Here is a 17,419-nt window from a genome sequence, read left to right as displayed (position 1 = left end):
TTAATTCAGGCTTTTCTAAGTTTATAAGAAAGTTTGAAAAGTGGCTAATAGATAAAAAAAAAATTAAAGGCATAAATAAGGCTTAAATACTTACGGAACCCAGACCAAGTTTAGCAGACACCACACTATTTATTACATCATCAGATAAATTCATGTTACTGGAGAGGTAGCGTTTTACGCGGTTCGGACTTCTAAATAAATCCTTTACGTAGATACCGTTCTCTGAAAGTATTAAGAAAAAATATTTAATTTAATTAAGGGCCGATTTTTCATTCTATGGTTAAAACTTATCCGCCCAATAAAGTATTAACCAAGGATTGAAAAATCAGCCCTAATACAAGTATCTTATTCAATCAAAAAGGCGGCCAAGTCTTTTCTTACGTTTACATTTTCAATTTATAATACGTTTGCTTAATAAGGAACAAAGTGACATAGAGTTTAAATGACTTTATAGTTGTGTACCTGATAAGTATTAACCATGCATTTTTTCAGAAAGTTTAAATAAGAGTTGGAAAGGGCTAATTTCCTATATACCCTTATAATTAGAATTTCCGTAAACGAAAAATCAAACGTGTTGTACATCTCCAATACATAATTTAACAACACATGTATTGTGAAGAATAATAAAGTGATTAAAGTAAAAGCATTATTATTTGGGCAACCTTAGGGGGCAGAAGCACTACTCAATAATCACCAAAAAGTTATTATAATCTTTAAAAGCATAATATGAAGCTGGGGTAGCAATCGTCATGCATATTTATTATTTTGTTCCTATGTTTTGGTTTTATTGTTTTATTTTTATTGTTTTAAATAAGGTTAAATTATTAATTTATTCATATTGTTGAATGTTAAATAACTCACTAGTAATATCCAAAAAAGCTGGTTCATCAGCCACATCAGCCAACGTGGATATTAACTTGAGTGCATCTGGAATCGAACCTGCGACTTCCACTACACTCGCGTTGGATATCAGTGGCGCTAGCTGCCTTTGGAGCTGTGTCAACCTAAAAATATGATCTTTTTATTTGAGTTTATAAATCAATTAAAAAAAAGAAATAAACAAAAAAAATATCCAATTCATGATGGTGCATAACACACACATTAGCATTGCAAAAAAATCTCCATTTAGGCAGTGTGCGCACTGCGGATATTTTCCGCGCGTATTTTTATCCGCAATTCTGTAACACATTTAATACAAGGAGAGTATCCGACTTGCGGAATAAAATCCGCACGAAAATAATTCGCTAATTAGAAGTCACAAATCTGTGATTTGGTGCAGATTTCGCGCGATTTTTTCGGATATTTTGTGCAGTAGGGAGTAAGTAGTATGACTATGTTCGCACTGCGGAATAAAATCTGCGGGATCTGAATCTGAATCTGCGGATTTTGCTCTGTCTCTGTTCAACTGAAACTTCTTTTCTCCAATTTGTATTTTCATAGGTAATAGCTGGACCAACTAGTCGTAGTAAATTATCGCATGATGTTTTACTCATCCTGTAATAACTGAAAAACTTTTTACTGTATTTTAGTAGCTCTTGATATTTTATTTAGATAAATCCTTCATTGGTCTCAAAGTCGTAAACGAATGAATCAAACTGATAGGTTATCCATTTTAGACGTTCGGCGGATGTTTTGTACGGCGAACTGCACCAAACGGACAAATTCTGCGCGGAATTTTATCCGCAGTGCGTATAGTTGTAGTTTTGACCGCGGAATAAAAATCGCGCGGATTTTATTCGCGTGCAAACTATCCGGAGTGCGGACACGGCCTTACAAAAGAATTATTTATTGTATTTTAGTTTTACTTTGTATTCCAAAAAAAGTAGATAAAACTAGTAAGCAGTCAATATTTTGAAAAATATTCAACCAACTTAAGAATAAAAAAAAATACAAAAAATAAAAAATTCTTACTTGGATTTCTCATAAGTCGGTATCTCCTGAAACTCATCCATGGGAGAGCATTCATTGTTCACGTTGCATATAAACGACTGTAGAAATGATAGGACTCCTGCACTCGGTAGACTACGAGCTGCGAATTGACCTGCAAAACAAAATATAAGAAAGTATATAAGTAGGTAAACGAGATAATGCCGTCCTCGGTAAAAACTAATAAAAATAAATATACATAATATTATAATTGTATAATAGAGCGATATTGCAGAAATCAATTTTATTTCAGTTTCAGTTGATTACGTTTATTTTATGCCTTAGTTTATAATATAATACTAGGTTTCCGCCTGCGGCTTCACCCGCGCAGTCAAAAAAAACCCGCATAGTTCCTGTTCCCGTGGGATTTCCGGGATTACGTCATTGTCACGGGATAAAAAGTAGCCTATGTCCTTTTTCGGGTATCAAAATATCTCCATACCAAATTTCATGTAAATTGGTTCCGTAGTTTAGGCGTGATTGAGTAACAGACAGACAGACAGAGTTACTTTCGCATTTATAATATTAGTATGGATATTTCGAATACAAAGTAAATATGTATCAATATTTTGAACAGCCAAGTTTTCTTCGCTTCGCATATTCATTCATCTTTGAACATTCTTTTGACAGCTATTTAGGGAGGTACTTAAATATATAATTTCATTATAGTTAAAAAAATATTTTTACATTTACTCTTAAATCTTAGTTAGGTAAATGATGCACTTACATGTAGGGAAGTCTTGATTGTCAATATTGTACCGGACTATACATATGCTGGAGACGACGCACAGCGCCCAGATTATTCCAGCTATCGTTATCTGAAACAAAAATTAGAATTTAATAAGTATTTTATTTGATGAAATGTTCTAAAAATATTCGTAGTCAAATCGTAGAATACACAAAACATATCGGTACTTATTAAATAGATTAACTATAAATAGTGAAACTGTATAGGTACCTAGAGTCCTAGAATACGAAAATAAATTTATAGATGAACGTAATAGGTAATAATATTTTTATCTGAGCTTGATTAGCATAATATATTTGCTATAGAGTTTTCCTCAAATCCAAAAAAAAATTTTAAAATACCTACGACCTACTATGTAATAAATCGCTTAAATACCTAATCGTACAAAGTTTATTGGCAGATCTTTAACCTTAAGATCAAATAAAATTATCGATTGCAATATCCTTACTATATTATTTTCTATTTGTAATTTATAAACCACCTTATAAAGTATTGTAATGTTTTTTGCATTAGCATAATACCACTACCACACATGCATACAATACTGCTATTTATTGTCCTACAAATGTTCAAGTAGATATCTTCTTATACTTATATAAAATTTCCCTGTCACAATGTTAGTATTACCATACTCCTCAAAAACGGCTGGACCGATTCTCATGAAATTTTCTGTGCCTATCGGGTAAGTCTGAGAATCGGCCAACATCTATTTTAATTCATACCCCTAAGTGATTAGTGTAAGGCAACAACAACGAACAACGTTTGCCGGAACAGCAAGTAAAAATAAATGCTAACACTGGGTTACTAAGGCCCACCTTTTAACCTAAAGATTCGATCTCTACAACTCTATTTTCCAACCTAACTAGTTAGCTAACCTCCAGACAAAAATCATACCGCAAAATCGACCGTTGCACACTTTCGCATTTATAATATTATGTATTAGCGTCCATGGTATTAGCAAGCATTATTGATTATTCAAAATTATTTTTAATATTTTATTATACATAAATAACATTATGTTAACAGTCCTTCGCCCTTTTGCTTACCACAATGTGGTAATGTAGGTACATAGGTATCTATAATATATAGATGTCTAAGTCTTAGATGAATGTTTTATATTTATCATTAAATCGTTCATTTTGTGTTTTTATGCAATCTAAGCATGTTTTTATAAACCATTTGAGTAAGATATTACTCGGTATACTCTAAGTAATATAATTAATTTATCACAACATTATTTATTATATCTTCATTCATGGTGATTCATTGAGATAAATTTATAATCAACTATAGTAATTTTCCTAACAATATCGTTTAAGCATAAATTTTTAAACTTTGAGGACAAAAAATCGACTCAAGTTCATCTTCTTTTGGTTCGCATTTTAATACGATACAAGGCGAATAAGAAAATGCCAAGAAATGTAGAGTTTAATAACTCGACTTTTTTTAGTTTTGATAAATGATTTACAATGTAGTGGGGAAAATGTGCATAAAAAGAATATACCTATAAAAAGGCAGGTAATCAACTATACATAGGTACCTATCAAATAATTTTATATTAATTTCAACATAAGGGTGATTATACAAAAATGGGGTAACTTTTAAGGATATTTTGTTTACTATATTTTTTATATCAGATTATTACAAATTAGGGTGTATATGATAGCTAATCTAATGAATATATTGTTCCAAATCGGGCCAGCCACTTTTTTAAGTAGATTGTGAGATATTTTAAATTTTCTAGATTTGGCCTCCAGGGGACTGACAAGGCTAACATAGTACTGATAAAAAACACAATTTTGTAATATTCTTAAATAAATTCAATGAAAATTACTACAAATCTCTCAGTTTTAATAATGGCACATGTCTTTTAAGTATTAAAATCACTTAGTTACATTTAAAAATGATAATTGATAATATATTGTGATACTGGGAAAAAACAATGTCTCAATTTTCAAAACAGCCTTCTGACATTTAACGCAACGTGAATATTCTTACTCTCTTACTTAATTTACTACTTTGACTTAGTTTTACTTAATATTTCAAGTAATTCACAAACAATAGAAACAAAAAAAACGGCCAAGTGCGAGTTGGACTCCTAACAAACCTATTTTTTATTTTGTTTGTAACTTAAAATTTACACTTTTAGCAATTTTTCCTTTATCTGTGTTATAAGACGTTGCTTTTTACCATATTTTAAGACTGTATACACGGCAAGCATCCTGTGTATTTTTTTATTCCCTTGCGAATATTTAATTTTGCGGAAATTTGCAGTATTAACGGATGTAGGTATCTTTTAATTGCGTTGCGTTATAAGTTTCATTTTTTTACAGCCCCAAGGGTTCTTAATGTTGAGTATTCAATATAAATTTCAAATTGATACCTCCACGCGCTTCAAAAAAACGTCTTAACAGACAAACGGACAACAAAGTGATCCTATAAGGGTTCTGTTTTTTCCTTTTGAGGTTCGGAGCCCTAAAAATCTAACATTATTTATGTTAAAAGTACTAATTTTCATAAATTGGTTCATGGTTTTTAACCAAAGGCTTGAATGAAAGTCTCATCTGAGTTTTCATAAGAGCCTTTTGACATTTTTATAATGTTATTAAAATAATTAACTTTTATGTTATTTTGAGGTAATTTTACTTCACAATATTATACGTTTACGTATTTATCTAATAAATACATATAACAAGCTATGCCCTGAAAGCATCAAAATCAATAATTAAAATAAAATAAGATCTTTTAAATAAAATTATTAGTAGTTTGTTTCAATAGCTCTTTTCTTTGCTACTCTTTTTTAAATGTTTCTTCCCTAGTCAAATTCAGTTTCTTTTAGCGTGGCGCATGATGTTTTAAACTGAAATATCAAATAGAAATGCTTATACCAATAGCAATCAAGATAAAAGTTCTCAAAAACGATAGAATCATCAGTACTATGGGGTCGCGTCAGTCCACTGGCGCGATATCTGACATAGGACTGATGCCAGCGGATTGATAAAAAGGGACTTAATATGAGATTATAATCACAAATTATGTTTTTTTGCCTTATTTCTTATATCAACAAACTATATTTTTACAAATCATACTTAACCATGTATGAATGAAAATAAAAATCAGTTTAACAATAAAATAACGACTCACCATAGGACTGAAATGTTGACTGGCGCAGCACGAATTTAGAGGACAAACACAACCCTAGCGCTGGTACAGTTATGACGGCCATCAAAATATGGGATGCACAAGTAACTTCATTACCAACATTAATATTTAGACAGGGATTTGACCTCGACTTGGTGATATTTAGCGAGAATTTCAAATTTAAAAAACACACAACGGACTGACCAATAAAAACGATGACAAAGTTTATTTTTATTTTTTAAATAAAATGTTAAACATTTCGTTATGAAAGTTATACTATATAATACTATGTAGGGTAAACGCAGCTATCAACGACCCATCGAAAATCTGAAGGTATTACCGACCTATAAAAGTAATTCGAAATTTAAACGTTTCCAGAACTATTCTAGCTATAGGTAGGCAAAGTTATACACGAATGTATTACTTGAGCATCGTATACTTTAACGTTAGGGTGAGTAACTGAGCAAAAAAGAGTTAAAATGCGTAAGTTGCTGCGGGGTAGCGTGGAAGCAGGACGTGTCGTACTGTTCCGTTGTTCCTTCGGGTAAGTACTGTGAGTATCTTTTTAAGACATTTACAAACAAATGACATCTATACTTTAATTTATATTACTAAATGTCAATGCATTTAAGTGTCAACTTTTCATTTCTTACAACATTTTATTAATAAAAAGTAATTTGAAACGATAAAACTTAAAATTAAAATGGGACGGTGTTAGCTTCACCAGTTTAAGCCGCGGCAGGTATCAACGACCCGTAAGTCGGCAATGGCAGCAACGTAACTTTTTGTTTTATTTTCTTTTATGTTATAATATCACACTAACACAAGTGGTTTTATGGACCAGTTTAAATCTAAGCTATGAGTCTTCATAAAAATCTATTAGCGACTAAACTTTCTTTGTCTAGTGTTGTGTCTTTTAGCGTTGTCAATTTATACAAAGTTATGATATTTTCGAGGATCCCTATCGAATAGTTACAGAAGTAAATCATTGTTTTTTTTTTGTTTAAACAATATGCATTTGTTCATATTTTGTATGACATTAATCAATTATAATCTATTTTATAGTCTGATGATCAAATGAATTAAAATAACCATTTTTTTATGGGTCGGTAATACAATTTAGGTTTATACTTACATACTTTAATACCGACCCATGTGGGTCGGCAATAGCAACTATAGGAAGCTATTACCGATCGAATATAGATTGTTTAGTTTCTCATCTACAAATTCAAATTCAAATTGCTTTATTTGCAGAATGTAGAATAAAGATGTTTGTATATACAGATAATATTGATCCTTAAACATTCTGCTCGTAATTGAGCGTGCAAATATATTTTTATTACTTTTATGACATAATAGGTGCCTATTAAAAATTATATTTTTAGGTTAAATTTAAAAAATTTAAAAAATTATATTTTTAGGTTTTTAGGTTAAATTAACATAAAACATATAATTAGGTATATTTTTTCCAGAAATTTGGAGCCACGAAAGCAGCGAAAAGTATTCAGTAAAACACAACTCGCCGAAGCAATCAATCAAATAGCATAACGAAATATCCTAGAGTTTGAAATCCTTAATTTAATATATTATGTACATATATTAATAGTATTATGTTGATTAATTTAAAAGTTTATAATTATTTAGTTCATTACTAAAAAGTACTCATTTGTTTTATTAAAAATAACTACAATTAAAAAATACGAATATATTTGCATTTTTATTTCATTTTATTAAGATCGGTAATCATCATCATCACTAGCTTCTATACATTCCATTGCTGGAAAAAGGCTTCCTCTCACATACGATCGGGAATAGCTGCATAAAAATCGTTAATAGCTTCACAGCCGTTTTTGTGGGTCGGTAATAGCAACAATCGACTAAGTCACATTGTAAATTATTTTTTACAAGATAATCCTTTATTAGAATGTATTTGCTTCAATAAATACATTTTTTATACATAACACTAGCATATAAAATGAAATTATAAATCTTTAGAAGAACCAGTATACTTAAAAAATATGGTTGATTTTGAAATTGCCTTAGAGGGGTCGTTAATACCTGCGTTTACCTTATATCAAAGATTGTCCTGAGTTAGTAAGTTTTCTCTAATCAATGATAATGTTTATAAAATAGTCACTTGATTGTTGGTTTTCGGAGTTGTGACATGCCAAAGTACTGATTATTTAAGTATTAATTTTGTTTTTTTATCAATTTGTATTTTAAATAAAGAAGTGAAAGTGAGTGACCAAATAAAGGACGCTTCATTGTTTTAAAATAGATTATTATTTGATTAAAATATAATAAGACTTTGTATAAATTGGCTGGTGACATTGAGTTACCCCATTTTTGTATAATGACCCATAAATATTATATGTATATCAAACTCATAAAAATGAACCTTCCCTGGTTAACAATATAATTTTTAAGTACTATAAACTGCTACAAATTCCCAACAAAAAAAGCATTCCTTACCGGTTTCCTCTTCCGCACTAGATAGTCCTTCCATAGCAGCAGCCGCAGCTGATCGGCCGCCATCTTGTTTCACCCCCGCACCATTACTGGAGACAATTAATTTTATGTTTAACATTGAGATAATATGTTTAAAGACATTTATTTTATACTTATAAAATTAAATAACAATGCTCATAGACGTAGATCTGTTTATTAATATTATCTCAATGATGTTTAAAGACATTTATTTTATACTTATAAAATTAAATAACAATGCTCATAGACGTAGATCTGTTTACACATTTCTAAATCGTATGTTGAGTTGTACACTCACAATCTACGCTCACAAAAGGGGTTTAATTTATTTAGGCACAATAGATATTAGTTTCTAATTGATAAACATTTGCATTTATTTAACCAGAATATATATAGAGTAGATTTTTATTGTGATTATTCTGAATGTTAATGTTGAAATGAGTTGGAATTTGATTTGTAGCAAAAATGAATGTTAGGTTTTTCCCTCGTAAATTTAAATTTAACAAAATAAGTAAGTTTAATTAATGTACATTAGTACCTATAATAAAGAAAAATTTGCATTTAATCACAATAAGTTACGTAATAGTGTTGTGCTATGTTTGTTTTTTTTCATTGATTATACAACGTCCTACTAGTTAAAATAAGGTTAATTTTTTATTTGATAATATATAATAAACGAAAAAATAAATAAGCTTAATATTAATAAAAAAAAGTGGAAGCAATGCATCAGTTCCTGTTTCCTTCGCACAATTAACTAATTTATATTTAAAATAATAACAATTTTATGTTAATTATTTTCCCGCGCTTACTACCGCCATAGATAAAATAATAGATGTATGTTTTTTTATGATGCGGCCAGCTGTATTCTATGAAAAATAAAAAATAAATCGTAAATGCTATCAATTTACGTGACGTAAATAATTGCCTATGCAGATATAACAAATAAATTACTTACGATGATCTACGTAATATCATTTTAAAGCTTCCTAATTAGTGGTAAGCTTTTTATGGCTATGTAATATTTTATATAGATGTATATTTTTCATTAGCGTGTCGCACAAAAGGTGCTAATTGTATAAATTTTATCCTTTATTTTATACTTACTTGAGGTTTAAATAACTTTATGGTTTAAGGTTATAAATAAGTAAGTTTATAACTTATTATATAAATAATGATATCATAGCATTGTGTTTCTTTTTTTCGCAAATTTATGGTATTTATAGCCTATAAAAGATAATTAAGAATGATCAAGTCAGATTGTGAGCCTAAAAAAAGATGCCAGCAGAATACTTAATTATAAGCATTGTTCATCTAATAACAGAAAATTACGTAGGCATATTGCAAATATTCAAACAACATATAAACGGGTTATTGTAAAATTTATATTAGGTCAATTTAATCATTTTTAATTTTTATAGCAGTCCATTCACCCTTTAAATCGGAAGTACAATAGAGTAGTGTAATAAATTCTTTAAACAATTAATTGCAACGACGTATATTTCACAAATGGCTATTATTTTGTGTTAAGTAGTCGTTTAATTTATGTTTATTTGTCCAGCTGATCCATGCGAAGGCTACTGTATAAATTATTATTTATATAGGTACTAGGTATAATACCTGCATACAATTAATTAGTACGTTAGTTATTATGTTTTTGTTTTTCGTATTTCCTTAGTAATAAGCAAGTAGGTAATTAAAATTAAAAAATACTACCCTTAGAAAAAGAGAGAAATTAGACCCTTTATAATATGGACTACAGGAATTAGCTAACTGCATCCTCAACAAATCGATAGATACCTACTTAAAGTAATGATTATTCTGAACTAATAACAGATAAATGGCTTGCCTCGACCCGAATAAGGTATTGTATAATCTGTCCCCAGTACCACAGATAATATTAATACTATACTAGTACCAGTACCTACTAACTGTTCAGTGGATGACAGGCCATGGTCACGCGAGGTTCGACCCCCGGACGTGACAGGCGAGATGAGCCTGTCATTACACGAAGGACTTTTATCAAGCATTACGATGCGTTTTGGAAATTATTAATTATGGTAATTCTTGGCTTGATCGGTGTGTCCGCTAATGGGTAGGTATACTTATGGGAGTCGGGAGATTGATAGGGAGATTTTTGCCGTGTGTTGGATAGGCATGTTTATCAAGTGTGTAGTTTTAAACAGGTAATTATTTAATATTAAATGATGTGTCGTAGTTCTAAGAGTGTTAATGAAATTAATATTCTATCGAAATCCGACATTCAATGTTATATTAGAAACAATCGAATTTAAGAAATAAAATTGCTTCTGAGCCCTAAAAATTAAACATAATATGCGTTAGATACAAGGGAGATATATACATGTGTAAAGATGTCTATGAAAATGTGCCAATCAAAAAAGATGGCGGAGCTGGAGCTAATTCTTACTAGCTTTTATTTTAGAGAAACCAAGAAAATTTTATGAGCATGTACCTAGAAAATCTGGCAAATAATTATCGATATCTGTGGTTATTATAAAAGCCATAAAAAATAGGTAGTAAATGTCGTGATGTAAATAAACCTTTTTCGAACTGCATTCGTCAGATTTTTCTTCATTGACACTACGTCAATACGTCATAGTCATTGTCTATGACGTAAAAAGCGCGGGAAATTTCCTAAATACAAAATTGTAACGCTATTCCATCGCTATTCATTGAAATAATTTGCGGAATTTTGATCCAACGAAACATTATTACATATAATAATAAGGTGATGATATGCGTACTTTTGTGTATTTCCTAATTAAGTCGACATTGACGCTTCCTATTATGTTATTTGCGAACAAATTTTACTTTATTTTGATATGATTAATGATTATAAAGTGTATCGGATAAAAAGGAAACTAAATTAAGGAAATGTAATTGTTATGATAAGTACAACAATTATTTAAAAAATCAGGTAGGTATAAATAACGTTACATATTTAGGCGTAATAATTGAGGAATGATTGCATTTATCAGTTATTGCATTTTTTTGTTAACTATATTATCTGTAACTCACTACTAAAAAGTGTGAACTATGGTGATCTACCTTTTAAAACAATTTATGTCAATTAGGTACTCACGAGTAGCACTTACCGAAAGACATAACGGTTTCCTTAATGAGTTAAAAACAGGTTAGTTACCATTAAATTAAACATATGAAAGATGTTCTACTTTTGTCACCGTAAAATGTAAAACATTTAAAGATAATAATCGATCGGGCGAGTTTGTGAACGCAGTAGGTATATATAGTATGTACGTACCTATTTAGTTGTAATAGAAAACTGGTTATAAATCAAGTTACCAAAACATTACTGTAAGTTAACAATATAAGTTTTGCAAATGGAGACTGCAAATACCTATGCAGTTCGAAACCTTGCCGTCGACGCGGACCACCGCGGACGGTCGAACTACAATACCCAAACTCAAGAGGATAAAACAATTAAAAAAATTAAAAGCAAGTACTAAGATATATAATAAATATTATAAAATTATATAAAAAACACGAGATTTCAATGTAATCTCATCTGCATTCCTGCTCCTTCGCGATAGAATATATTTTCGTCAAATCTGCATTATATTTCCAAAATTACAATGAACAATTGTTTATTCGCAATACCACAGTTAAATATAATGACCGTGGGAATACAGAGTACCTACACATGCCTGCATTTGTACAAGAATCATAGGTACAGCTTATTAAAATATAGATATGTTTTAACTTTTAATAAATGGAGAAGAGTCCTACCGCGTTAACGGGTTACGCATGTGCGCATGACGGTATGTGTTTGAACGTGATTTTTCTATAAAACGTTGAAATTACGCGGAAACGTGATAAAATACATGAATGAATGTACTTAAGTAGGTACTTACATATTGTAAAGTTTAGTTCGTTTGAGCGTTAGCGCGTTTAGCGGAGTTCGGTTTGGTTCTAAAAAATTATAACTGATTTCAAAATATGCATACCTACAAAAATATTTTCGTAACTACCTATTTCATAGCCCATTTATTGAGGAAGAGCTAGGTATGTTATAGAAGAGAAGTATCAATGAAGAAGATTGTAAATGAAGCACGGAGGCGGAAGCTTGTTATTTTTTTACATAGTGACTCAGGTTCAATGGGAATAGGTAGGTAGTACCGTAGTAGGTACCTACTGAGCAACGAATCGTGGGACAGATGACCTGATTAAAGTGATAGAAAGCCGTTGGATACAGACTACTAATGAATAGGTACTACCTATATTTAGTAGTAGTACCTACTGGAAATCTGAGAAAGATAATCAAGCAGGGGACATCCCAAGGCTTAAAACCACCGTTAGGTATACCTATGCTATTTACTCTGCCGTCCTTACCTCAATAATAAATAAGTTAATGTGTTTATATACCAAACATTTGCGTAATTCCGTGAAGCGACATTGTTCCCACATACAATGCTCGCCCGGCGTCACCCGGCATTGTGTGGTGACAAGCAAAGGTTATGCTTTGATAAACAAACCGTTCACGCGTTAGCTGGCTATATATATATTTTACGTAATCTGATGTTGCTAATTCTGATGAATAAATGGTACCAGAAGAGAAAGTAATTTGAAAAATCGAATCTATACTAATATTATAAAGCTGAAGAGTTTGTTTGTTTCAACGCACTAATCTCGGGAACTACTGGTCCGATTTGAAAAATTCTTTCGGTGTTAGATAGCTCATTTATCGAGGAAGGCTATAGGATATATATCATCACGCTAAGGCCAACAGGAGTGGTGCCACAGGGGTGAAACCGCGCGGAGCAGCTAGTAAGTACACGGCTGTAAACTAAAACATATCTAATGTGTAGGTACATGAATATAGATTAGCAGACGGTCAAAAATTTGGCATCGTTTATAGTACAGGTTCTTCTTCATTTGTGGATTAATGAATATTTAAATGTATATCTATAAATATACAAGACAGAAAGGGTCAATGATATTTATTTTGTTTTCATAAAATCAATTTCATTGACCCTTTCTGTTTTAGATTCTTATTGTATTCTATATTCTCGTTATAAATAATAAAATTATTATAATTCCCTACAAAGATATGGTTCTGATTTCTGAAAGCAAACAAGCAGGCTGGCGCCAAAAAACTAAAAATAATATTTTTTACCAAATATAGCTTGGAAGGATCTCGAAAAGAACGAATCAAGTATTTCAATTAAAAAAGAACCTTAATTTCCGAGAATACTTTGAGATAAATAAGATTTCCCATGGCTCTTTGTGATTATTAAGATCGCAGGTTATTAATTGTTCTTGAGAAACAACATTGTCACACAGTTTGCAATACGAGTCAAATCTTTAAAACTTACATGTTTTTATGTAGGTACTAGGTACCTATTTTAAATTAAGAGAGGGAAGAGTGTAGCGAATTATTATATGAATTCTTTCAGATTTCTTGTCTTATAAATGTAGGTACATAACATTGGAAGGTTATTATAAAAGTGAGAACAGGAGTCAACGAATTTATTAGCAAAACAAAAAGATATGTACATTTTACAGAGTTATAATAATTTAAATAAATTTTATTACAAACCAAAAACGATACATTAAAACCTGTGAATTTTATAATATTGATGTTAGTTAAATTTGCATATGTTTGACATTTGATTTAAAACATATCCTCAAAATACACAATCAAAGAATGGCTGAAAATATTTGTTTTATAATTAAACACATTTTGATTCAGTGATTATTAGCACAATATTCTTAATAATATACAGTGATACAATGTTTGTGAAAACGTCACGTGATAAAAAATGTAAATTTTGTTAAACTTAATTCAACAACCGGCTATAACTTGTTACAATACTCGTATAGACTTACCTGCGAAATTCTCACACTATTATTTCCACTATAGTAATTGGAATCCATGTACGAATCATAGATTAAAATATAAAACTGAGCAATGACTTTTTACTTAACTTTTTATTAACTCCAAACAAAATTAGAGCATATAGATTTTCCTATATTTGTGTATTTCTTCGTAACGGCCGCGGCTGGACCTATTTTGTCAGGATTTTCACTGGCTGAATCTATCATAAGGAATAACTAAGCGTCATAAGACAAGGGTAACAGCTTAATAAAACTATAAAAGTATTCACATACACTTAACTCTATAGAACCAAAGTAATAAACTATTTAACTAATTCCAACACGAAATTAATTACCATTCAGTATGTATATTAATGTATATGAATATTTTTAAAACATAAATACTCTTAAGCAAGGCTAGATTTAATTGAAATGTCATAGCATTGAATTTTGCATTTTTATATATTTTCTCATGATTGTTAATACATTTTTCATTCAATGATTTACGCAATAAAAATAATGTAAATTTATTTTGATTTTAGTTTTTAATATAATGAAGCTTGTGATATATTTCTAAATAATATATTGTTTATTATAGTAGGCATGTAGTAGATAAGCATAAAGCATGTGTGATGTTAGAGTTAAAAAAAATGTCGTTATTTTTTTGAGAGGCATATCCATAAGACTAAGTACATTATAATATTATGAACGTGAACGCGAATATATGTGATTTTTTTAAATAATCACTAGGTACTCACAATCTTTCACAATAATAACTATTAATTTATACAAATTTCATCAAAAAATCAAGATCAAACAAAGGCAAAAACAAACCAAAACAACCGGACGAAGAATAAAATCTCGTTTGATTCCATACTACATAATTAAAAATAACCATAAAGACAAATCGTTATGCAACTATAATTGCAAAGTTTTCCACCGCTTATAATAATGGTTTTTCCTTAAATAGGAGCAAAATAGGTCAATCGTTTTCTTGGTAAACAAAGCATCGTGTCGCTTATTAGACTAGTCTAACACGCGATGTGACAGACTATTTTGAAATTTTACCCAACTGCGTCAAAAGCAGTGCTGTTTTAATTTTTTTTGAATGTAGGTATGATTATTTTTTGGCGGGTTCTGTAGACGACATAACTGTACGGATTTAAATACCATAGATGTGTTAGATTTGCCTTGGTAGTGAAGCACTTAGTGATGCATTTTTGCGGCAAAATATAACATTATTCATAGCAATTATACCGGATAAGATCTGTTGTATTTATTCATTATTGTTAAAGCTAAATAATACAAAAATCATAACAATATAAGAAAAAGGATGTCGTTCAACCTAGTAGGACACGAAATATACGTAGTTCATGGGATGTTTATTTGTCTCTTTGCATACTAATACCAATCTTTCAAATAAAAAGAGAAAGCTTGGATAGAGCGATATTATTAGTAAGGGCAAAAGTGATGGCGCCACTGACATACTAATTTGACGTATTGTGTCAGAGTAGTGACACACTGCCTACGTCAGTGTTATGTATTCTTTGTTAAATCTGCTTTTATTCGTATCGTTTACAAGAAATTGATACAGTTATGTATAAAAATCGGAAGTATTAAAAAAATTATAGTTAGGTAGGTACTACTAGATTTACATTTTTCACTATTAACTACGATCTGTTTTTGTTGGTAACTAATTTTGAAATACAATGTCAAAATTATTTAACTTTTTAAATAAGTTTAGCGAAATGATTTCACTGATTTTATTTCGATCCATTGAAAGTGTCGTCTATACAGTATATTTATTCAACTACTAGCTGTTTCCCGCGGTTCCACCCGCATTGCTCCGCTCCTGTTGGTCTTATCGTGATGATATATGTATCATCACGATAAGACCAACAGGAGCATACTTAAGCTCATTTATCGAGGAAGGTTATAAAACCTTCCTCGATAAATGGGCTATCTAAAACCGAAAGAATTTTTCAAATCGGACCAGTAGCTTCTGAGATTAGCGTGTTCAAACAAACAAACAAACAAACAAACTCTTCTGCTTTAAATATTAGTATAGATTTAATGGATTATACCAATCCGAAACAAACACAGAGTACAAGCAGATATGCAGGCAGATATTTTTAACAAAAATAAGCATTTGAAATAGAGTTGTTATTCAATCTTGGTACCTATAAACAAAAATAACCATCTTCCACAAATTGAAACGTTACGGGCAACACACGTAGTTGACTCGTAAAACCTGTATGTAATCATGTGTAATTGAACGTCATTTTGTCATCATACCATTACCCATTACTGTGAACATGACTTGTGGATCAGTAGTTAAGTTATATGCTATAACTTATGAGAGATCGAAGTTCGATTTCTTATAATATTTGATGCAAAATTTCATTTTTATCGGAAAAGGTATCTAGGTAACCTTATTGACAATGACCTTTGTTTAAATGTGCATTTTTTGTATATTTCTCAATGTAATTTTATGCAGTAGATATAATAATTTTCAAAATTCAAAGTCACATGCCTAAACCTACTTTATTATGTAGAGTCATTTTATATTGAAAGTCGATACTGCATTTAAATAGATAATATTATATAATGTGGCAATAATCCTTGAAAATATTATAAAATATTGTTTCTTTTATACATTTTTATAAAAAATATTTATGCATACTATCATTTAGACTAAGTTTATGATTTTATCGAAATTAGAAGTCATTTTTAAAAACTAACTAACGAAAGAAACTAAAGAAGAGATACATATATATTTACCTACCTATACGACTCAAAAAATGTTTCATAAGATATATTAAGTTTGTCTAAAAGCTAACTAGATACCTATAATGTTTGTTTTTCCAACAAATGACAAAATAAGTACATAATACCTACATACGAATAATTTTAACAAACTAGGTAGGTACAATACCAAAGAAGTAAGTAGTAACAATACGTTAAAAAGGCGGAATATACCTACAAGTCAAAATAATTTAAATAAATAAAGTTACACGATGAAGGTTGTACTTGCATATTACATATTATTAGATATAATGGTCAAGGTCAGACCGTGACCTGGTTTTAATGGGACATCTATTCCGTATCTTCGCATAATTAATTAAATTAATTATTATAAATATTTGCCATTGATGACTGAATGGTATTATTATAATATAGTTTAAATAATAAAGTGATTTGTTAAAATTCTATGATATATTATTATGCGAATAGATGTACAGACCAAGGTACAGACTGTAGGAC

At 30.2% G+C, this 17,419-nt stretch overlaps 1 protein-coding gene across 1 annotated transcript in view; it reads right to left on the bottom strand.

Annotated features, from left to right (window-relative positions):
* Positions 1 to 17,419, bottom strand: part of LOC123701462 — a 63,472-nt gene that overhangs the window by 36,940 nt on the left and 9,113 nt on the right. Inside the window, exons 2-6 of the mRNA XM_045648952.1 lie at positions 8,288 to 8,373; positions 2,654 to 2,744; positions 1,912 to 2,041; positions 862 to 1,004; positions 95 to 222 (exon numbers count right to left, since the gene is read on the bottom strand). Coding sequence (XP_045504908.1) covers positions 95 to 222; positions 862 to 1,004; positions 1,912 to 2,041; positions 2,654 to 2,744; positions 8,288 to 8,350 — 555 coding nt within the window. The 5' untranslated portion in view covers positions 8,351 to 8,373. The remainder of the gene's footprint in view (positions 1 to 94; positions 223 to 861; positions 1,005 to 1,911; positions 2,042 to 2,653; positions 2,745 to 8,287; positions 8,374 to 17,419) is intronic.

The sequence above is a fragment of the Colias croceus genome, chromosome 21, assembly GCF_905220415.1.
Source record: "Colias croceus chromosome 21, ilColCroc2.1".
Taxonomy (NCBI): Eukaryota; Metazoa; Arthropoda; class Insecta; order Lepidoptera; family Pieridae; genus Colias; species Colias croceus.
The sequence above is the reverse complement of the archived record's forward strand: the minus strand, read 5'-3'. Positions and strand labels throughout refer to the sequence as shown.